Below are 24815 nucleotides of genomic sequence, written 5' to 3'. Positions count from 1 at the left end.
AAAAAATTGAGTTTGTTTTTAAAAAATATTTACAAATTCAAAATTTCATTTTTTCACCCTACCCTCGACCCCCTACCCACCTCCTACCCAACCCCCCACCCACGCACCCCTAACCCCCACCCCCCAAAAAAAAAAAAAATTAAGTTTGTTTTTAAAAAATATTTACAACTTCTCACCCCTACCCTCGACCCCCACGCACCCACTCCCTATCAGCCCCCCACCCCCCCTCCCAAAAAAAAATTAAAAAATTTCAAGTTTGTTTTTAAAAAATATTTTCAATTTCAAAATTTCATTTTTTCACCCCTACCCTCGACCCCCACCCACCCACCCCCTACCAGTCCCCCCTCCACCCCCAAAAAATAATTTTAAGTTTGTTTTTCAAAAATATTTTCAACTTCAAAATTTCAATTTTTCACCCCTACCCTCGACCCCCCCTACCACCCCCTACCCCCCAAAAAAAATTTAAGTTTGTTTTTAAAAACTATTTTCAATTTCAAAAATTATTTTCTACTCTAGTAAAAATAAAAGATATTTCTCAAAAATATTTTTCATTCATAAATCAAACACTAAAAATCTTTTCCGTAAAATATTTTCTACTTCCCAACCAAACATGAGAAAATAAGTCAAAAATCAACTTGTTTTCTAGGAAAACATTTTCCTTCATACCAAACACACCCTTAATGTTCATTTCAAATATATATGTATTGCTTTAGTAGCAAACACGTGTCCAATAGGTGTCCTGACCATCTTTCTTCATTATTTTTTTTATCTTCTACTAAAATAATGTTTGAATTTTTTCAAAATAATATTTTAGCCAATCAAACAGAAGAAATTAGACTTCTCCATATAGGTTGAGAGGGCACATAGAGCAATGATCAATCCAAATCCTTCCAATCAGGACACTAATGATAATAATCACATATTAGTTGACAGAATTAATCAGTCGTCGTTTTTATATGATTTAATATGGTTATTATCTTACGAATTAACTTTCGAAATAGAGAGTAAAAACATGATAATCACCTTATGAGGTAATTCAATATTGGCTCCTAGGTTATGTAGTCTACCCTCTAAATGCTAGACTCAAATTGGTTGAGGGAATGAATTATCATTTATTCATATCATCTTATAATCTTAGAAAATTTTCACTTGAGATAAGCTTAGTTGTGAGCCCAAAGTCCATTTTCTTAAATACTAACAATATAGTTAGGTAAACACAACCTAAAATATCCTAGGTGGCCAATTATAAACCAATATAACTTGACTTTTAGAGAACTGTGCCTACCACAAACTTTCTACTAGCTATGGCTGTAGACTGTAAACGTCAAAAAAGTGTCTCAATTTTAGGAAATTTCACATTTTTCATTGCGGACAAAATCTTTCCAAATTTTACTATAATAGAAGTTACAAAACGGTGGAGGTAGGCCGAAGAAAAATATGAGTGAGAGGTGATTAGAAGAGACACATCATAACCTCAACTTATTGAGAATATTACTCTATATGAGAAGGTATGGCAGACGATGATTATGATAGAAGGCTAGTACGTAGTGAACTGATATCGCACTTCATGTGTGAGGAGGCAGAGGGCTAACCTCCTCTTTGTTTCTCCTTTATACTAATATTATTTAGTAATCACATAGTTTATTTGTCCTTCAGTGTTTATTACTATCTATTGTTTATGAATTTTTCCAATTCTAATAACCATGCTTCAAACTCTTTTTTTTTTCTTTTGAGTCAAGTGTCTATCTGGAATAGTCTCTCTATTTCTACGAGGTAGTTATAAAGTCTATGTATACTCAATCCTCCCTAGATACTACATGTAGACTTCACTAGATATGTTGTTATTGTAGACATATATGTATCAACTTAAGTCAAGGATCTGTTGATCAAAACGTCTTTATACCCGCTAAATATATAAAGAGAAGGTCGGCATATATCCTCCTCCCTAAAACTCATTTATAGAACTATACTGATGTATTGTTATTGTATATCTCAACTTTTATTGGCCATAAATCTTGTGAACTCGTTTTATAAACTAATTTCCAACATAAATTAATACACATAGTCAGATAATATATATTTAGTTGTTTTTTAATGGTACTAGGACATTTTTGCGGTATTCAGCCAAACCCCACAATGGAAATATATTTCTATATGCTGCATAGTGCAACATGCAATTCTTCATGACAGCTCCAGTTATTTCCTGCATATATTTATGAAGTGAAACACAGTCAGATAAAAGGAATATTTTGATAAAACTGATTTTAGCAATCTCTCGGCTTGTTTCTTTATAGTAACTAATCAAGGAAAAAAGTTCAAACACGTCATCGAACTTCCAGAAATGGCTCGGTCATGCCATATGTTAATAATTGACTTATTTATGTCATCACCGTGACAAAAAGTCCACATTCGTGTCACTCTTCACTAAAAGTTTGATGGAATATTTGAGCTTTTCTCCATTAATCAATGTCAATCATCAAATATGACCAGATTGTTTGAGTCAACTATATGAATCATCTATGTTCGCTTCGTTTAACTCCAGTCTATTTCGTTCCAATACGCAAAAACTTGTTCTTTTAAACGGTCGAAGAATCTTCTCCTTTGTCTAACTTGTCATTTATAGAGTAATTACCTGTTGTGGGAAGTCACCATCTTCCATCTGAGAATTAATCAACAGCCTTGCCGCACGGTGGAGGGGTCTTGGATCTCTATCAAACTGTCCAAGTAGGAAAGTTGGTAAAGAACTCTTTTAGAAAAAAGTTTTGCTATGATTGTGGAATAAATTACAGCATTTACTAATGGAATAATAGCATTAACAGACATTCAAACTTAGCTTTAGCTGGTAAGTAAGCACTCCAACTTTGAAAGTGCACATCTAGACACCTCAACTGGAAACTAAACACTCCAACTCTCTTCATTGTGTCTCGTGGACACCCGATGCTGATGTGACACATAAATTTTGAAGGTGTGTTATGTCTAGATGATCATTTTGTGAAGTTGAAGTGTTTAACTCACGTAATGGAAACGATTGAAATGCCTAGATGTGCACTCTCAAAGTTGTAGTGCTTACTTGTCAGCTAAGACCAAGTTTGAGTGTCTGTTTATGTATTATGCTTTTACTAATAGTAACAATGAATTCACCTGGCCAGAGTGAATCAATCCCATCAATGCCCATGCAGTTTGTACAAGATTTGAGTGTTCTGTTTCAAGCTCTCTATATACCTGTTTGATCAAATACAAAGCTAAGTCACGGTTATATTTTCCAGTCATCTTTGTACTCTTCTTTAGCGGTAAATATGCATGCCAATAGAAAACTTGACTCAAAATATTCAGTATTGGATGGTTCCAAATGGAATAAGATGCATGTCCAGAGTACATATGACCTATGTTGTTGGGACTCTCCGAAAACGTTGTTGCAACCATGTTGGATCGTCCAAAAATGCACAACTTTTGGAGGATCCGACACACACCAAGTGACATTCTGAGCAACATATCATACATACGACCTTAACAATGCACAAATTAAGATGTAGGTGTAGTTATTGTTGTTTTACGTAGCTTTTACGTTACCTTGTCAGGACAAGAATGGTAGCTTTCTCCCCAACCACCATCAGACCTTTGTCTTCGTAACAGAAATTCAACGCCTTTACGAACAGCTGCAGAGTTGCTGTAACTCTTGCCTGCTGCAGCAAGCCCTCCAAGAGCAAACCAGGAAGCATATGTAAAGCACACACCCCAGGAACCATACCTGTTGACATGATTAATCGTGTCATATGTATCGGTAGAGCAGAAAGTTCAAGGACTCGCAAGAAAAATATCATATACCATGAACCATCAGGCTTCTGTACATCATTAAGATATTTAACAGCATTATCAATGAAATTGTCAATCTCTGTGGTCCGGTGTCCAGGGTATAGCTTTTTAAACAGAACTAGTGCTTGGATTGATGCGCCAGTGCACTCAACATACCTGGATTAACATGTAATCAGTGTGAAGCTGTTGTTAGAATAGGAATAGTTTATAGTCTCCTACTTGGTAAGAGATTGTATTATAGTGTCTATAGATAGGGTTTTGACAGAATCTTACTCATGCTCAATGACAATGTCCGCAAAAAGTTCAGTAGGATTGAGCAACTGTCAGTGAATATAACAGAAAAAGAAAGTTACATATTCAGGTTCTGGATGACTATAGAAGAAGTTGAATGCTGTTAACAACCTTGAAATGAAGCAGATAGATAAAATTCCTATATTGTGAATCTCAAACTAAAACAATTATTTTACTTACCTCTAAATACTGTGAGGCACCTGCAGGCTCCCAAGCTGCTAAACCCCCATTTTTGCTCTGCAATTTTATTTAAATGGATCTCAATATTGCTAGAAATGTGCCAAATGATGAGTGACTAAATTCAGAAAATATGAATTTATAACATAGGTAGCCATGTATTGGACTATTCGAGGTAAGATATAGGTTTCTCTTGGAATTTTCGTACAAGCAGCAGACAACTTCAGATTGAATGACCAGTGATTTTAGGACACATTAATCAGTTTTTACCTGGAAGGTAAGAATAACATCCACTGAGTCATACAGTCGTGCAGGTTCGATTGCCTCACCAACTAATTCTGAAGGCATTGTAGAGAAGAAAAGGCAGCACTAGAGAAACAAAATTAAGAAGATATCAGGCAATCTACTAGCATTATCATCTTGCTACTTTTCAGTAATTACAAGAAGTTGGAATCTTATTTTATTGAATAGATAGTTACCTTTAATGCTTCAGCAGTGGAATCAGATACTTGCCATCCATGATCTTGATCTGAAAAAGTCCACGATCCTTTTGAGATATGCCGATACATCCCTTTAAAATCACCAGAAGGATTGTCCTTCACCTAGCAACAAAGTCACTTACATTAATAAGGTCCACATTTTGAAAGAGCTGTTATGCTCATGATTTAAACATCCAACCTGCGATGTTTTTATGAAGTCATGTCCTTTTCTCAGAGTATCTAATATCTCATCATTCATCTCACAGGCCAATAATGCTTGAATAGCAAAACTAGTATCCCATGCTTGACTACCGAAACTCTGCAATTCAACGACAAATACTCACCTATTTCAGTAAGAATTGTTTGCATCATTTCAGAATAGGAAAAGGGGCTAGTTTTTTATTTTACAAACGCGTGTTTAAGTGTAAAACAGATGCTATTTCTTAACTCATTGTGGTTTGTGAAATAGTATGATTTCCTTGATTACAAAAGATAATTCATATATACCAACCTGCATTTTCATTCCATCTTCAGCTACCCATAAATAATCTGGAATCCGAGCAAGATGTTTTTTGAAATAACTGCCATTTGGATCCTCAACCCAACAAGCAAGCATACACAATACCTACACCACCCATGTGTTACAGAAGTGTGAGGATTGAAGTCGTTAAGAAAATGCAGGTATTTTGTTATTTGTCCAAAATGAGTAAGTTGTCATACTTTATTAACACATCCAATGGTGATGTATCGGCTATTCTCGTCTTCATAATGTATATGTTTCATGGTAACTGCAAGAGCTTTATTTCTCAGCTTGTTGAAAGGCCAACGAGTCAATAGAGGCTCGGTACATATGTTGAGACTGTCCCACATCAAATCTTGAACCCATGGATGAGGGTAATAGAGATCCTCCTAGCGCAACAAGTTTGTGTTTGAGCATTTGTACAAAATAGTATGATATCTATACTAACTTGAACACCGAGGACTCATTTGGTCCGTAGACAAATTTATAGAGGGATAAATAATATTGAATATTATGTTGAGATTTATTTCTAATCTCAATAATCAAACGACCCTTGATAGTCATACCTTTGCACATAAATGGCGTACTCTTTTCCAGTTAATTTCATCGTATGGTTGACTATATAACTCAACCCTCAATTGCAAAATGAGAGGTGTGATTGGACCAACAAATCTCTTCCCATAGAGATAAGACATTGGCATGTAAACCATTCGACAGTAACACCACATTTTTGCTGCATTTAGATTAAGAGTCAAAATACTTGGTAGATCAATATATGGACACCAATAGAGAACGACATCAACCAGAAAACATTGCATAGCAAATCCTTAAAACTAATATCTACAATAAAATGAACTGAGAATTTTAGGATGTGTATGTGTAAGCAATAATAAATATTGATCAACCTGGATTCATAGGAAGAAAAGATGGAAGAATCCAAAACTCAGGGGGCATTGGATTGGTTCCTAACCACTCAAAAGCTCCAAGAATCTGAATGACAAGAAGGAAGATTTATCAGCAACAAGAAGGCACTAAATCTTTAGTAGTTTAAGAGAAACTCGTAAAATTATCAGCAACAAGAAGGCCAAGTTAGAGGGCATATTTATGTATTATGCCAATAATTTAACGAGTTTCTCTTATACTACTAAAGATAAGAAAGAGCTTTTGCAAAATCAGGTCACCTAAACGATCACAACTAACTGTCCACAATAAGTGCAGTGATAAGAACCTAAAGGTTGAATCCACTAACCATCCACAATAAGTGCAGTGATAAGAACCTAAAGGTTGAATCCACTATTTCACTATTGAGGTGGGAGGTTGGGACTTCCAAAGGACCATAGCAAACACCACGATCCGGTCAAACACTGTTGCACCGCTGTTGCCATTTATGGCACTGCGGACACGGAGGGTGGTGATTGGCTCTTATACCACCGTTACAACCTTAGAGCCGGAGAGTCCAAGGCTATATAAACCCTGCATCAGCACCTTGTAGTACCGATGTGGGAATTGCGATGGACCATAACACCTGCTCCAACAGATTAATACATACTGATAGTGTAAATATTGTGTACACTACCAGTGTATACAACTTAAATCCTACTATAATATACAGTCTTCTAAAAAGTTATTAAGGTAACTAATCATACCGAGAGCCAAGTTTTCCCCCATGAAGGAATTGCAGTGACACTCCCATGATCAAGAATCCATTCCCTTGCTCTAGCACAGGCATTGTTTTTGCCACCATCTGGTCCTTCTCCAAGGATCCTCATGCATATGTAACTTAGAGCTGAACAGAACATAGTACTGTGACCTTCTATGTGCAAACCCCATCCACCATCTTCATTCTGAATAAAACAGAATGCCATCAGTAATTCAGAGCATTTATTTGCACTAGTATATTCATTGTGACATTAAGTCATATACCTGGTGACAGTATATATACCGAAGAATTTCCTTCCGATATTCAGCTGGAAATACAGTATTAAGATGCCCAGTGATATACATACACATAACCTGAAACAATTTTGGCTTTAGTCCATCCATTTTATCAAAAGAATTTTACAAATCCAAATGAAAAAAACTTACCAGAGGTGGAAGAAAGAAGAGAGGACCTGCATTTTCAGCAGGCCAATGTCCATCAGTAGCCTGTAAAGCTGAGAAGAAATGAACTGCTCTACGCAATGCAATTGTAGCAATTTCATGGCTAATTTCTTCTCCTTCTTCAATTTTTACTGCTCCAATTCTCTGTTTGAAGTTCTTCTCTCCCAGAAACTGGAGAGAAGTTAGTTAGACAGTTACAAAGTTAGTTAGGAATCTTCTAGTTGTTAGGCAATGGTAGCAATGAATTGTAAATATTATGAAGTGGTTATCATTCGTAAAAGTTTCAAACTATATTTTTTCTGTCATTTTAATATCTAAACAGAGGTAATGAAAAAAAATAATCACAATGCTTAACTTTTATAATGTTGGGCCCGTGTGAGCATCATCTAGTCTCTTTAAAAGAGTGCATAATTACATGCATCCACATGTTGTCAGAATTTTGAAATCCGTTGACTAATAAATGATCAAAAATACATTTAAATTATATAATTTTTTGAGTTTCATACCTAAATTATTGAGAGTGTAATTTTTATATCTAAACTATTATTTATTAGTTTGAAAAACACATCTCTCTATTTTATTATATCCTCATTATGGTGTGTGTAATACAATCTCTCTTTAATTTAAAAAAATTGCCACACCACACTTTACATGAACAAAATATTTTATGTTGGACAAAAATTAAATAATTTTTTTTTTGAGAAAATACATAATTACCCCATTAAAGTAAGACCTATTTTTGAAAAAGACACTCAAACTTTGCGGGGGTCCTAATAGACCCCTAAACTAGTTTAATGTGAAATTATTGAACCATTTTTCGATATTTTATAGAGAGTGTATATCACTCACCTGAAGAGCGTGAAAACAAAAAAAAAAAAGATTAAACTTTTCTTTTGCAATATTTTTTATTAACTATTTAAATAATCTTTTATTTTACTGTTTAATTTGTTTTTCTTTCTTCTCCTTCGTGAGCTTCACCATTGAAGGAGATGACAACAACTTGAAATTTTTTTCTCTTTCTTCTCTCTTTTCGTTTTCCATTTAGATTAGATTTCGACGGAGATATTTGATTGTTAAATAACACAATCTCAGTCCATAAAAGAAAATGTTTTTTTAGTCGGCTTTCTTCCTTTGATAACGGAAGCAACAACATATTTGTTGTTTCATCCTCAGATTTCTTCTCCTCTTTCTTGGCCGGCTGGGGTGAGAAGCTTCAGGGAGATGATGACGACTTCGAAGATAGAATCGTCGGCGTTCAATTAACCCCTGATCAATTTACGAGGGTTGAAATCCTGTTAAGATGAAGCAAAAATAATCTCATCTGCGTTCGGAGAGAGAATTTTTGTTTTTTTTTTCAAGTACAACCCAAGTTGATTTAGAGTAAAAATCAAAGGCAAAATAAACAAAAAGAAGACTTTGATAGAAATTTTAATTTGAAAAATAATAATTTTAAAAGCGGATTTGATTTTTCAGTTTTAATTTTGATTTAGTGTTGTAGCAATGACGGCCACTCCAGGACGAAGGAGATTAACAGATGAGTTAAGCGAAGAAGAAAGAAAAAATAAAGCATCAAAACTAACAAAAAAAAACCATAAATAAAAACAAAGATTAAGAAATTATATAAAAATTGACACATGGCAAGCAATAATTGGTGCGTGACTTCACCTTCTTTCTTATAAGTGGTTTTGACCCAAAAATGCGGTATTTATATTACTTTCAAATTGTTCAATGGGATATTAGGATCCTTGTAAAGTTTGAGTATATTTTTAGAAAAAAGTGTTATAGTTGAATGGGGTAATTATGTATTTTTTTTTATAACTATGAAAATTTTATTACCAAAGTGAGAACTCACGCTCAAGTAACAAAAAACAAAAGTCACTGGACATAGTCCTAGTTCTGAGTGAGCACCCTCACTCCTTTACTACCTATCTAGCTCTAGCAAGGATAGAAATTAAGCTTGGACAAAACTCTGGCTAATTTAGGCTTCTTGGAAACACAATAGTATATATCTTGGATTATCAATCTCACAATTGTATTACTATTAGTTAAGGGAAAATGCATAAGTACCCCCCAAGCCTATGCCCGAAATTCCAGAGACACACCTAACCTTTACTAAGGTCCTATTACCCCGCAAACTTAATTTATCTATAATATTCTACCCCTTTTCGGCCTACGTGGCACTATCCTTGAAAAAATTGTCACCGTGCGCTGCGCCCACAAGATAGTGCCACGTAGGTCAAAAAGGGGTAGAATATTACATATAAAATAAGTTCGGGGGGGTAATAGGACCTTAGTAAAGGTTAGGTGTGTCTCTGGGATTTCGGGCATAGGCTGGGGGGGTACTTATGCATTTTCCCATTAGTTAAAGTTGAAGATTAAAGTATTACTATTCCCCCAAAAAATTATAAAATAAAATGTAAAATATTTTTCTTACCATACTCCACCACTTCCCTCACCGTACCCCCAAACCAAATTTTCAATTTTTTTTAAAAGGTATTCTTTTATAAAAAAAATTCTACCCCGCCCACATAATCCTTTGCTTCTATTTTTTCCCCTCATTTTGTATTAGATATATGTTTGTTAAAAAGTATTGTTTTTACTTACCGCAAGACTCTATTTAAAATATATTTTTTTAGATGATTCCATATCACATGTTCAAATGTAAGATAATTTAAAAAAAAAAGAAAATAGACCTTTTGAGATTTCTTAGGTATATAATAAATTTTTTGTTATTAGAACGACATAAAATTAAAAAGAGTTAATAGGGTAAAAAATTATGAACAATCAGGTGTGCATTTTAACTGATCACTAATTATTTATAAATTGTTCCTTTTCTGCATCTGAAATATCGACATTGCTCATGTAGGAAACAAGAACAGTTGATAGTTGAAGTGTGTCGTGATAAATAGTTGGTGATAGTTCACGTAGGAAACTTACACACTTGATAGTTTAGGTATGAAATGCGAAAAAATGGAATACTCTAGGTATGTCTTTGACCCTTCACTCAATTAAAACGACATAATGTATAAGCATCCATTCAAACTTGGTCTCAACTGGCAAGTAAGCAGTACTCCAATTTTGAGAAAACACATTTAGACACTTGAACTTGTCTCCACAATGTCAGTTGGACAATCTACAAAATAATCATCTAGACATTTTTAAAATCTATGTGACATGTCAGCATTGCATGTCCAATTTTCAAATATCATTTTTTATTTTGAAAGCAAAAAATACTTTTTTTCAAGTACTTAAAATTTTCATGACCAAACGTCCACTTAATTTCATCATCCGCATGCATATTTCAAGCCACAAGACTCAAAAGTTAATGTACATTAAACATAAATCATATTTAATATCACAAGATTTAAAAATCTAAACTTTTTAAAAAGTGTATCCAAACTAATCAAAATGAAACTTATAAAAAAAAACTCCTTAATTCTAATATTTCATATGAATGTTAAAAATTATCGTATTCAAAAATCTATCTTACAAAAAAAAAAAGAGAAAAGAGAAAAGAGAGAAAAATGAATATAAACCTGTAGTCTCCAAAGAAGATCACTACAAGGCTTTATTTTATAACGGTTGTTCCAAAATTGTTGACGGGCCTCTTCGATCTCGGCCCGTTCTTCAATGGTTCCGGCATTTGGATCAAACTCCCATGTTTGTCGTCCAACATAGTTATTTGTGCTGTACATATGTGGACCATCTTGTCCTTTCGCAATCTTCAACTTCCACATTTTAAAATTCTTATTTATACTCACGAGGCTTGCAATTTAGTGATATCAATAAAAAATATATATATAATATCGGCGTGAGTTCAAACTCTAAAGATCTCAGTAATGTTTCATGCAAAGTAGAGAAAGAGAGAAAGAGAGAGGGGACTCACCAAGTTTGGTAGGATGAAAGAGAAGAAACTATGAATTGTGGGAAAGAAATGATTGATCTATGCAACTATTTATGCAAATTAAGAAAAAAAATCGATAGATACATGATTACATGATTTTTTATCCTTAACAAATTTTACGTCATTTTAATTTGAAATTTATTTTTTAGTATAATATTAACCTTTTCTACTTTTGTTTATTTTAGTAAATTTATATTTATTAAGATTGAAAAGTTACAAAAAGAGTCGTAGTTCTAAGATATATTATTTTATTTTCAAAAAATAGATTTTGTTTTTACTTTTCTTGGTTTATATTCTTAGTCTAAAGTTAATTAATACAACATGGTCCCATGCTTGATTAGTTTTCTCTTTACATGCATATTAAGAAATTAAAAATAAAAAAATAATTTTATTATTTCACTCCTTAAAAAGCTTTTTGTAAATTTTACAAACAAATGTGAAAACTTAAAAAAAATTAAATGTTAGGGTAACATAGGAAACAATATTTAAGGTGGACAACTAATATGAGACAACTATTTTTAATAAGATGATCAACTAATATGAAACGGGAGAAGTAATTTGTCTGATTTTCTTATTCTCTTACGTTGTACAGAATAGTGTATATATACACAACCATAGCTCCTAGAGTCCTAACAGTTGCTAGCTCCTAGAGTCCTAACAATTGCTAGCTTAGGGTGTGTTTGGTATGAAGGAAAATGTTTTCCCGGAAAACAAGTTGATTTTTGACTTATTTTCTCATGTTTGGTTGGTGAGTAGAAAATATTTTTCGAAAAAGATTTTTAGTGTTTGATTTATGAATGAAAAATATTTTTGAGAAATATCTTTTATTTTTACTAGAGTAGAAAATAATTTTTGAAATTGAAAATAGTTTTTAAAAACAAACTTGAATTTTTTTTTGGGGGGTGGGGGGGGGGGGAGTCGAGGGTAGGGGTGAAAAATTGAAATTTTGAAGTTTAAAATATTTTTTACACAAACTTAATTTTTTTTTGGGGGGTGGGGGGGTCGAGGGTTGGGGTGAAAAAATAAAATTTTGAAGTTGAAAATATATTTTAAAAACAAAATTAAATTTTTTTTTGGGCGTGGGGGGGACTGGGTATGGGTGAAAAAAATGAAATTTTGAAATTGAAAATATTTTTGAAAAACAAACTTAAAATTATTTTTTGGAGTGGGGGTGGGGGTGGGGGGGGGGCTGGTACGGGGGTGGTGGGTGGAGATTGAGGGTAGGGGTGAAAAAATGAAATTTTGAAATTGAAAATATTTTTTAAAAACAAACTTGAAATTTTTTATTTTTTTTTGGAGGGGGGGAGTTGGGGGGCTGGTAGGGGGTGGGTGGGTGGGGGTTCTAGGGGTAAAAAAATGAAATTTTGAAATTGAAAATATTTTTTAAAAACAAACTTAGATTTTTTGTAGGGGGGCTGGCGGGGGTGGGTGGGTGAAGGGGCTGGATAGGAGGTGGGTGGGGTCCTTCATACCAAACACACCCTTAGTCTTCTGTGTTAGAATATGGTTAGGACTCTCCTATATATGTGGCGGCTAGAAAATGCTGACTTGTATCTTCATCACCCTTTGTTTAAATATAAAAATAAAAAAGGAAACCAATGATAATGTAGCACTTTGAAAAGATACCCATTTATCCTCTCTCTCTCTATATATATAAAAGAGAACATTAGGCCCGTCTACGTGGCGCCACCATAAATCAAAATTTCCTTTTAATTTATTTATTTTCAAAACTAGCCTTCCCCTTTCATGAAAAATTGTGATATTTATGAAGAGTTGCGACTTTTATGAAGATTTGCGACTTTTATGAAAAGTTGTGACTTTAATGAAGAGTTGCGACTTTTATGAAAAGTTGCGACTTTTATGAAAGGTTGCGACCTTTTTGAATAATTGCAACTTTTCCAAATAGTTGTAACCTTTCTGATAAGGCACAATAAATATTTGTTCACACTACCCTTGTTGTTTATCAATAGAGTGATTTCCTTTCATTTTAAAACAACGAAAATTCTGAATATGCTCCTCTTCTTCTTCTTCTTCACAATTAAATATTTGTGTACTTTGCTCTTGTTGAGTGGATCACTGACAGATCCTGGTATGTATTTTTACAGTCATTAATTTATGCTTATATTATTAAGGATAAATGATAAGATGTACTAATAATTTTCATTTTCCTTTACATTATTAATGTTTGTTACTACATAATCTTATATGTAAGACAATATAGTGTTTTAGTTTTAATGACTGATAGGTTTTAAGTATTATTTTATAAATTTCGTGATATTAAATTTTCGCGCGAAGCGCGGATAATTTTATTAGTAAATAAATAATTAATGATATTCATTTGAGCATCTTAAGCTAATAAGGATATTTTCGACATTGTTAACATGTCTACTTAGGCTAATAAGGATATTTTCGATATTTTAGGCCTAGGTAAGGTCTTGATTGATTTTTTAGAGGTCCCGAGCTTAATTTAGTCTTTTTATGTGATGTGTTAGTTTCTTGTGACTTTCATTTATATGTATTGACAGCGTAAAAAATATGATAAACATTAATTGATAATGTAGCGTAATAAATGATATATGTAACATGTTAAAAGGGTAATCTAGTTAAGTAATTTTAAGGGAAACTAACCAAATACCCCATAAAAGTAAAATAGTTACAAACATATATCTCTTTACATTCATACCCTACTAAATAATTACACTATATATTCCCAATTAATTTCGCTTAACTGATACTAAATAAGTATCATATATTGTATTGGTATCATTAAGGCTGATATATATATATATATATATATTATGATATGATTAAGGTTTCTGGTTCAAAAATTACTCATTAGTCAATGATACTATAAGAGTTGATTAATGAGTAATTTCTGAACAAGAAATCTTAATGATACCACAAAAATATAGATGCTCGTATAATATCATTGACTAATGAGTAATATTTTAACAATAAACCTTAATGATACCAATATCGTGTATATATATATACACTGATTTATATGATTTTCTACTTTGGACATCACCAAGGAAACAAGGCTTGAGGAATTGTATACTATCTTCAATTAATATCTCATTGGCAATTACGATTCATGAAGAGCTACCTAACTTTAACTAATTAATACAATTTTTTTAGAGAAATTAATTTTAAGTCATTAACCTCAAAATAAATTAGGCCATTTGATCCTAGCTAGGATGATTTAACCTCAAAATAAATTAGGCTATTTGATCCTAGCTAGGGTACCGTTAAGTTAAATATTTGACTTAAGTATCACCTATAATTGATTCTATTGAATGGGATGAAGAGAAAGTTCAACTAAATATATGTTTTGAGTAAAAACTTTAAAGTCAAAAAGGCATTCCACCTATGACTTGTGGAACTTGTATTAGTTCTCTTAGTTTAAAAATGGCTTAAGTCATATGCGTCACCTTAAAATTGTATATTTTATTTAGACACCTTAATTTAGACTTGTACCTATTGAACACTTTAATCTTAACAAATATATACCTATTAAACACAAAATGACAATAAATAGAAAGAAATAAAATGTGTGTATCTCAAACGCATATACATGGCAAATGGACCAATGAAATGATGACACGTGACGATTGAATTAAATCTTTTTAAAACTCTTTTAAAACAATCTAAAAGTTACTTAAAGAAAACAAGAAATTATTTTTGAATTATTCCACCAGCCACCACCTACCCCATCCCCACCTCCACCCTCCTTTTTCTTCTCTGTTGAACCTTATTTCCCATCGCCTCTACCCTCATTCTTCTTCTTCTTCTCCATCGATGTTTCCCTTTCCACTGGATCGTTGCGCCTTAATCGTCAGTAAATTAAATCATCACCTCCATCCCTTTCTTCTTCTCCATCGGATCTTATCCCTTACAATAGCATAAAAAATACACTATTGTTGCCAAGTAACCTCTTATTCACCTTTCATTTTAGTAGCATTAAAACCTTCCACACATTGTCTTCATCTTCTTTCCACTAGTAATCATTTATCACAATTATAAGAAAAACAACAGATTGTTGTCGAAAAATGTTAATCAATTCATATTATTTTCATCAAAATCAATTGAGCTTCGCCGAAATATTAGAGACTTTAATTAAATCTACGTAAGAAACTAAAAAAAGAAGAAGGAAAAAGCAGAAAAAGAGTCGAAGAGGGTAAGAAAAAGAGAGAGAGGTGGAGGGGTGGGATGTGGGTAAAGAAACTGATGAAATAATTGCAGACTTGCAGTGAGGAAATCATCGGAACGGGGGAGAAGATGCACCTGCTTTTTTTAAAAAGAAAAATTAATTATTATTATTATTTATTTATATATGTGTATAAGTTGAAAACTAAATAAATTAAAATATTAGTTCTAACTGCTTTACGCGCTTAAGTGGGGTGAAACACACTTGTTTTGTCATGTCAGTATTTTGTGTCTAATAGAAATCGCTTTTGAACATATAAAGTGTTTAATAGATACAAGGCTAACTTGAGGTGTCTAAATGAAATATGCAGACAACTTAGAGGGGCCACATATGACTTAAGCCTTTAAAATTTATATGTATTGACAATGTAAAAAAATATGATAAGCATTAATTGAACGTAACATGATAAAAGATATATGTAACATGTTAAAGGGTAATCTAGTTAAGTGATTTTAAGGGTAACTAACCAAATACCCCATAAAAGTAAAACAGTTACAAACATATCCTTTTTATATTAATTCATACCCTACTAAATAATTACACTATATATCCCCAACTAATTTTGCTTAACTGATATTAAATAAGTATCATATATTGTAATGGTATCATTAAGGCTGATAATTTAGTTTAATTAATACTAAATCTCTCTCTCTCTATTATATATATGTATATATATATCATTAGTCAATGATACTATAACAGTATATATATACTCTCATAGTATCGCTGACTAATGAGTAATTTCTGAACAAGAAACCTTAATGACATCATAATATATATACACACACCACACACACACTCTTATAGTATCATTGACTAACGAGTAATTTATGAACCAGAAACCTTAATGATACCACAAAATGTGCATACTCTTATAGTATTATTGACTAATGAGTAATATTTTAACAAAAAATCTAAGGAAAAATTACTTGAATAGGTATCTTTTAATAAATAATTATTGATTTTAGTGATACTTTTTATTTATTATCATTTATAGCAATATTATGTTAAATCTGCAATATATATGTATTATAATTATTTTTTGAAATATATTATGTTTGTTTGGTAAGAACTTGACACATTGTATTATAAGTGTATTAAAATGTGTGATAAACGTATTATCCATCAATAAAACTTGTATTATATGTGAATAATAAATTGTTCTTTGTAATATGTATTAAACTTGTATTATAAATGAATTAAAAGTGATCAAGTGAAAAAAAAATGTTATTGCTATAAATGGTAAATATTTTTTTATTATAATATATTTGGGAAAATGCATAAGTACCCCCCCAACCTATGCCCGAAATCTCAGAGACACACCTAACCTTTACTAAGGTCTTATTACCCCCCGAACTTATTTTATATATAATTTTCTACCCCTTTTTGGCCTACGTGGCACTATCTTGTGGGCGCAGCGTGTGTTGACAATATTTTCAAGGATAGTGCCACGTAGGCCGAAAAGGGATAGAAAATTATATATAAAATAAGTTCGGGGGATAATAGGACTTTATTAAAGGTTAGGTGTGTCTCAGGGATTTTGGACATAGATTGGGGGGTACTTATGCATTTTCCCTAATATATTTATGTAAGTTTCCCAAATCTTAATTATACCAATACAATATATAAATACTTACTTATAGGATTTTCTACTTTTGACATCGCTAAGGAAACAAAGGCTTGAGGCATTGTATATTATCTTCAATTAATATCTCATTGACCATTACAATTCATGAACAACTACCTAACTTTAACTAATTAATGCAATTTTTAGAGAAATCAGTTGTAAGTCATTAACCTCAAAATAAATTAGGCCATTTGATCCTAGCTATATTTAAGTTAAATATTTGACTTAAGTATCACTTATAATTATACAAACTCGAAGTCAGCTCACGTAATTAATGTATAATGTTAGTCGCGAGTGATAATTATAACAAATTATAGCTATGATGAGTAATTAAATAGTATAAGTTTACTTAACCGCGTAATTTTTTTCTTTTTTCGATCAAATGTAATAATCATGTTAAAGTAACCTTGAAGGACACTTAAATGAACCAAAGGGGGGAGGATTGACTACAACATAGTTTGATTCACATTTACTACATATACAAAATATTCAGTGAAGTCTACAAAGTTGAATGTGTTTACTCAGTAAAGCAACACACTCACACTGGAAAGAGATCCACAAGCAAATTTCATGAGCACATGCCGCAATTGTACCAGCGAACACAACTGCATATCAATAGGTCAGAACCAAACAAAAGGGTGAAATGCAATCTATCATAAATAGGAATACTCAGAGGCAGTAGCGGAGCCAAATTTTTTTCGAAAGGTGTCCAAAAAAAGGGGGAAAAATTGTTTCTAGTGAGATTCGAGTACATGAGCACTGAAATCTCTTTCAAAACATTTAAATCCACTAGGCTACAACATTTACATGTAAAAATAAAATCATAATTCACCCAAGGCTTAATTACAATTTACATGTTTCAGGTTCAAAAATCAAATTCTACGTGTTTAGATAAACAAAACATCAAAACATTTCAAATTCTTGGCTACGTTAATTTAGAAACAATGAATATTTAAAGGAGGTTGCTGTAACATCCCGTAACTAGAAAGAACTAGAAAGAAGTTAAAAATTGGAAATAGTCATTTTTGGAAAGAATATAAAATTTGGAAAATTTGTCAAGTATGTTAAGTTGGGTTTTCAGTCAACTTCAAACGATCATAACTCCTAGCTCAGGATGATTTAGGTGTGTCTCCAGATATCGTAGGAAATATCTTGGGATAATCTTTCCAACGCCGGCGAGTTTGCGCGATTTTGAGTTTATATGAGTAAGATATGCCCATTTGAAGTTGGGCTGTTCAAATAAGGAAAGTCTAATCCGGATTTCAGAAGGGCATTATGGTTTTTTCCATACCCCATGACTTAATTTCATTTTTTGGTAATTAATTGGGGTCTAAACTGATAGGATTCAATTTACGCTTTTCCAAAAAGAGTTAGGGTTTTGAGAGAAGAGAAAAGAGGAGAAGAAGAAAGATTCGTCAAGATCGTTCAAGTTTGATCGTGAATTTCATCAAGGGGTGATCCCTACGAGGTATGTGAGTTCACATAGCTGGGTTCATTCACCCACGCGCCAAACATGTTTATTTCAGTATGATTTTCATCCTAAAAGATTGAGACTTTGATGTTCTTGAGTTGTATTCTTGAATTATTTTCGTTCTTGAATTTGGGATGAGATTGAGGAGTTCTTGAGAGTTTAAGGTCGATTTTAGAGTTTTTTTGAGTTAGGTTCTTGGGTACATTTGTTGGGTATCTGAATCTAAAGGGAATTTGAGAAAAAGAACCGAGTTTAGGCGAATTGGGGTCAGAAAACAAAGAAGGAACAAGTCGGCAGAATCTGGGTACCAGATCCACGTCGCGGACCTGTTCCTCAGGATTGAAAAAGTTCTCCTCGCGTCGCGGAGCGGTCACGGACCGTTCTGCGTCAAAATTTATTTCGCGATCAAATATTAAATGCATCTCCGCGTCGCGGACTTGCTTCCAGACAGTGATTTCTTGATCTTTTCTCGTGTTTAACTATTTAAAAGCACTCCTAAACATCATGAGATCTTTCCTATCAAAAATCACAATCCTTGAATCCATAATTCAATTCAAGGATCAGTTAAGAGTCAAGTTAAGAGAAGTTAAGAGTCAAGTCAAGAGAAGTTCATAGAGTCTTCCAAGAGTCTTTTACAAATGTTTTAACTTTGTTTTAAGACTTGAATTTGAGTTGAGTAAAGAGTAAAATTTGAAGTTCATTTCTTCAAAAGAGTGTATCGGGACTATGTATTCCCAAAGGGTTTAAAATATTTTTCACATTGAAGAAAGAAAGGAAACTTTGATTTCCAAAAGAGCCTTTGAGCTGATTTTTCAGTGAAGAGCCTTTGAGCTAGTTTTTCAGTGAAGAGCCTTTGAGCTAGTTTTTCAGTAAAGAGCCTTTGAGCTAGTTTTTCAGTAAAGAGCCTTTGAGCTAGTTTTTCAGTAAAGAGTCTTTGGGCTAGTTTACAGTTAAAGAGTAAATGCCTTCACAATTAAGCAAGAGAGGAAACTGAGATTTCCAAGATAGCCTTTGAGCTAAGTTTTGAGCAATTATTTCAAATCACAGAAGGAAGTATGTTTTTTTTAAACATAAGAGCTAGTATCATATTTTGGGAGTAGTATTGAGCACCGATATGGGGGAGAGTTCAGACAACTCACAACCCCCATAAACCATGTAACCACCATGAGTAGAAAATGGTCATACTTTTTAGATGATTCATTAGTGCTTTTTAGCATAGACTAGTGGATCCACTTAGTAGTTCAGGTTCTATACTCATGGCAAGGTATAGGATGGCCCTGACAGCGTGAGGCAAAATGTTGTATCATCACGATAGCTCTTAAGTGATGGTTGTTGGTTAGAGAAACTTCACAACAGTATTTTGTATTTTTATATACATCAGAAATAGTTGTATTTTCATATACAAACAGAGTTCATATTGTATCTTTGCATACATACATAGTTATTATTGTATTTCTAAATACATAGAGTTGAAAACCAGGTTTTAAAGCTTTTCTTTATACTGCATTTATTTATATTGCTTTATATTGAAATCAATTTAGTTCAGTTGAGACCAAATTTGTTTCTTCAGTTCCTTTCAAGCTTATGTCTTGTTTTAGAATTCCCCTCGCATACTCGTACATTCAATGTACTGATGTCATTTGGCCTGCATCGTATAGGTGTGTTGGCAATCTTTCTTCATTATTTCTTTATTTTCTACTAAAATAATGTTTGATTTAAAAAAAAAAAAACTATTTTAGCCAATCAAACAAAAGAAATTAGACTTCTCCATAAAGGGCGAGAGGGCACATGAAGCAATCTCAATCCTTCCAATCAGGACATTAATGATAGTAATCACATATTAGTTGACGGAATTAATGGGTCATCGTTTTTATATGATTTAAGATGATTATTATCTTATGAGTTAACATTTGGAACAGAGAGTAAGACATGGTAATCACCTTATGAGCCAACTCAATGTTGGCCCTAAGTTATGTACTCTACCCTCCAAATGTCTAGATCTGTGTGTCGGACAATGTTATAGACTCAAATTGGCTGAGGGAATGAATTATCGTTTATTGATATCATCATTATGATCTTAGAAAATTTTCACCGCATGAACTAGCTTAATTGTGAGCCCAAATTTCAATGTAATGACCTGGAAAGTCATTTTTGAAAATTTTCACAAAATTACTATTTTACCTTTCTTGATAGTTGTCTCGAGTTATTTTTGACTTGTTCGTGAAGTTGGTTTGAGAATTTTATACTATTCGATAATTTCGATTATTTAGTTGGTGATAATTATTAAATAATTAAATTTTATTAGTGGGTGATTAATGGGCCAAGTCCAGAATATAAGTAATATCCTATACCACTTAGCCCATGTAAAAATTAAATAAATCAGAGTTAAAGGTAATTAATATTATATTTTTAGTCGAGCACGAAAGGGCAAAAATCAGTTGCGGCTAAAATCTGTAACCGAAGGAGACGAAGAGAACATTAAGTGACCTTCTGTTCAGGTAATGTAATCATCATCGTTGCCTGAATTTTTGTAATTGTATATATGGGTAAGAACATATCATTGTTATTGTGAATTAAAGTGGAGTCGTAAGTGAAAAGTAAGTATAATTGAATTGCAAGTGGGAATGGATATACCAATTCTAATGTATTTTTTTTACTTGGAGAAACAAATACCTTCATGCCATATGGATGTAATCATTAGATAATGATTGGATGATCCTATACTTACTAATGATTTAATAATTACATGTATTTTGACATTGAATTCAGAGTCTGCAAATTGAGTTTCTTAGACTTAAGTTACTGATATAGTAACTATTAAATATTGAGTGTATTATATTATATGAAAACTATTAGGGTTGTAGTGTTTAGAGAAATTATGATTTAACCCTAGATTTGAAATTCAGGAAATATGAGATTTGACCTATTGATTGGAATCAAGATTTAGAAACTTTATTATAAACTTGGGTGAATTTTTGGGTCAAGGCTAAACACATAGTAATATGAGTGTTGTTAGTATTCAGAATCTTATCATCGTTACTTATTGAATAGATTGCTTTGAGTTGGAAGTTCAACGAGATGGGAAGACTCGAGACCCGGAGTGATTGTTCAATTAATTGAGGCAAGTGAATTTCTAAACCCTTGTTAAGTGTATGGAATTCGTGTATTTCCTTGTAATATGTGTTTGGGGGTAATGAGACTTGGTGATGGGTTAACTTGTCCACATTGATTAATTCTAATGATGAAAAAAGGGTAATAAAAGGCAATGTGATTAATTGTTTGTGTGTGATGTATTGAGAATTGTTTGTGACGGGCATTGGTACGAGTACCAGTGTTATAAAGGGAAAATTTATTACTATAGAATGCGGATTGTAATTCGAGAATGCCAAAGCATATGGACATTAGTTGATATATTATTGACTTGATTTATTATGTGTGATTGTGTTCTTTATTGAACCCGTATACTGGTGATAGCTGAGGTGATTACATATCATATTGATATTTGATTGAGATGCATCATCCCTTTATTGAAATCATATTGTGCACATGCATTGAAATGAGATTGAGTATAAGTTGGGCACGTGGAGATCGTCCGTGCTGAGGATGGTGAGATGTTAAGATTATAATTTGGGCACGTGGAAATCATTCGTGCGAAATTTATTTGATTATGATAGTGTGTTGAGATCGTCCGTGTCGGTATATGGACCTCGCAAGTCCCCCATGGGTCATGAACTCTCGATGTATTTTCGAGGAGTATCATGTATATACGGTTGAGAGAGTACTTGGTATTCTGAGGCATATCATTTCATGGTTTCATATTGCATTGCATCCCATGACATCCTTCATTCTTGATGATTATGTGTTTTATTGGTGGTTGGAAAGTATTTGATGTTTGATTACCTCTATTTGATGAACTTGATCTTGTATGTTGTAGATATTTGTGAGTGCCTTTTTGTGAAAGTTGTGATTGATGAATATTGAGTTTGTTGTTGAGGATATGTAATTTGTTAAAGTGATTGTTGTTGAGCTGGGTGCTATGTAAACTGTGAACTGTTAGGTTGGGCCGGTTTTATGCAGGTTGTAGTTGTGGAGGTTCGGTTGGGATGTAAGGAGTACCCGTATTCTATTCCCTTAGCTTGTGTTTAGAGGTGTACTTGCTGAGTACCGTGTGGTTTGGTACTTACCCCTTGCTTTTACAATTTTTTTTTGTAGGTTACAAGCCTGGATTTTGTGATACTTTCCATTCTCTTATTTTTCGAGGCTTCTTGGAGATTTGTGAGGTAGTTGTTTGTTATCTCAGCGGACCTTCTTACTCTTATTTATGATATTGTTCTATTTTAGAGACAACATCATTTGAGACTTACATTTTCTTTCAAATCTATTGTAATACTTTAGAGGCTTGTATACGTGACAACCAGATTTTGGGGGTATTTTTGAGTTAATTATGAAATTTCTGCATTTTAGTGTAATGGATGAGTGTTAGGCTGACTTGTCTTGGTGGGATAAGACGAGTGCCATTACGTCCATTTTTGGGTCGTGACAAAATCCCCTATTCAGAAAAACTTCAGAAGATGCAAACATCCATATATATTCAAGAAAAATAGCTACAATTTATATTTTTCATGTTATATGGATATAATTAGACTATAAATAGCAAAGTTAATTGTATACAAATAAATAAATTTTTTATATATATTTAATATAATAAATAAATATTAAATAGGAAAGTAATTATTGAATGCCTAATTAATTATGGCAGGCACATTTGTGATCTTTTCTCATGTTTACCATCATCAAAATTTTCTCTTTCATCAATATTCATACATGACATATTTTCTGATTTTTTCTCCCAAATTCATTCAAATTCAAGATCCTTTACATCACTACAGGAACGATTTTTGTGATTTTGTATCCATCATGTATTTTCTAATTGCATATTTATCTCGTTTTTATGAGCATTATATATCTACACATCTACATTTTCTTCTATTTTCATAGGGTTTTGATTCAAGAATTTGTTTATCCATTTCCATGGCTGAAATTGAAACTCCAAGGAGGGTTACGAGTGGTATACATTTATTTGACAAATTGTTGGATGAACTACCTTCTTTTGATTTGTGTATTAATCAACAGCAAGCCAAAATTTCAGGCTCTATTGCTGCAATGGAGAACGAAAGAAGAACAAAAAAGGTTAATGACCATATATACCTTTAAATCTGCTTGAAGAAATCGAACATGCAAAATTAGTAAAGAGGAAAAAAGTTTCAGAAGTGAAAACTAATCTTGAAAAAGGAGAAAAGTCAACAATATTGATTCAAGTGGGTGTGAAAAAAGAGCAGTCGAGCAGGAACAAGAGAAAAATTAATGATATTGAGATTTGTATGTTTTTTTTTTTTTTAGTTTAATGTCATTTACTTATATATCTTAACACATGTATTGTGTGCCATTGTCATTATGGATTGTCCTCTTATATTGAAATTGTTTGAAAATTTGATTTTGTATGTATATAGTTGTTAAAAAATGAGTACAAGAAGAACATGAACAAAAGAGAGATTGAGGGTTCTCTCATTGTCAATTTGTATATAGTAGAATACTTATATACATAGACATTTGTATTATTATATAACCACAAGTTGAACTGTTGATCTGTGAATACAATTATATTTGAATACATAAGTACTTTGTCAAATTTAATTAGGGAATTCAAGTATAGTTGGATACATCAATACTATATTGTTGGCCTTTTCAAAATTTTATTTAGAAGAATAATTATATAGTTTGATACCCACAAACTGTATCTTTTTTGTTCGTTTGTCTAATGTATATCCATACTTATACAGTTTGATACCCACAAATTATATCTTTTTTGCTCGTTTGTCTAATGTATCCATATTTTTGCGTAACAACAGTGTTGAAATGTATCCATATTTATATACATAGATACTTGTATTGCTATATAAGCACAAGTTGAAATGTTGATTTGCGAATACAGTTATATCTGGATAGATAAGTACTATATCTAAGATAAAAAGTTGATTAGGGAATACAAGTATAGTTGTATCCAACGTATTCATTTTTGTGTTTAACAACAATGTATTCATTGTATTATATATTGGGGTATTCATTTTTTGTTTAACAACTAGTGTATCTATTGCCATGTATTTCACCTATTAAAAATCGAAATACTTAACCTTCATTCACAAATTCAACAATTTGCTTACATACA

General features: G+C 32.5%; 1 protein-coding gene across 1 annotated transcript in view; it reads right to left on the bottom strand.

Moving 5' to 3' along the window:
• Positions 1 to 2069: 2069 nt before the first annotated feature.
• LOC125811550 (beta-amyrin synthase-like) overlaps positions 2070 to 24815 on the bottom strand; it is a 34885-nt gene continuing 12139 nt past the window's right edge. The window contains exons 1-18 of the mRNA XM_049491056.1: positions 10917 to 11117; positions 7366 to 7551; positions 7204 to 7293; positions 6927 to 7124; positions 6186 to 6270; positions 5847 to 6013; positions 5481 to 5669; positions 5272 to 5385; positions 4960 to 5079; positions 4761 to 4883; positions 4552 to 4650; positions 4285 to 4341; positions 4087 to 4133; positions 3826 to 3969; positions 3571 to 3748; positions 3142 to 3222; positions 2633 to 2716; positions 2070 to 2203 (exon numbers count right to left, since the gene is read on the bottom strand). Coding sequence (XP_049347013.1) covers positions 2081 to 2203; positions 2633 to 2716; positions 3142 to 3222; positions 3571 to 3748; positions 3826 to 3969; positions 4087 to 4133; positions 4285 to 4341; positions 4552 to 4650; positions 4761 to 4883; positions 4960 to 5079; positions 5272 to 5385; positions 5481 to 5669; positions 5847 to 6013; positions 6186 to 6270; positions 6927 to 7124; positions 7204 to 7293; positions 7366 to 7551; positions 10917 to 11117 — 2286 coding nt within the window. The 3' untranslated portion in view covers positions 2070 to 2080. Of the gene's footprint in view, positions 2204 to 2632; positions 2717 to 3141; positions 3223 to 3570; positions 3749 to 3825; positions 3970 to 4086; positions 4134 to 4284; positions 4342 to 4551; positions 4651 to 4760; positions 4884 to 4959; positions 5080 to 5271; positions 5386 to 5480; positions 5670 to 5846; positions 6014 to 6185; positions 6271 to 6926; positions 7125 to 7203; positions 7294 to 7365; positions 7552 to 10916 lie in introns of the transcript that reaches the window.

The sequence above is a fragment of the Solanum verrucosum genome, unplaced genomic scaffold (assembly GCF_900185275.1).
Source record: "Solanum verrucosum unplaced genomic scaffold, falcon-dt-bn FXZP01000238.1, whole genome shotgun sequence".
Classification (NCBI taxonomy): domain Eukaryota; kingdom Viridiplantae; phylum Streptophyta; class Magnoliopsida; order Solanales; family Solanaceae; genus Solanum; species Solanum verrucosum.
This window is presented reverse-complemented; position numbering and strand designations above follow the sequence as displayed.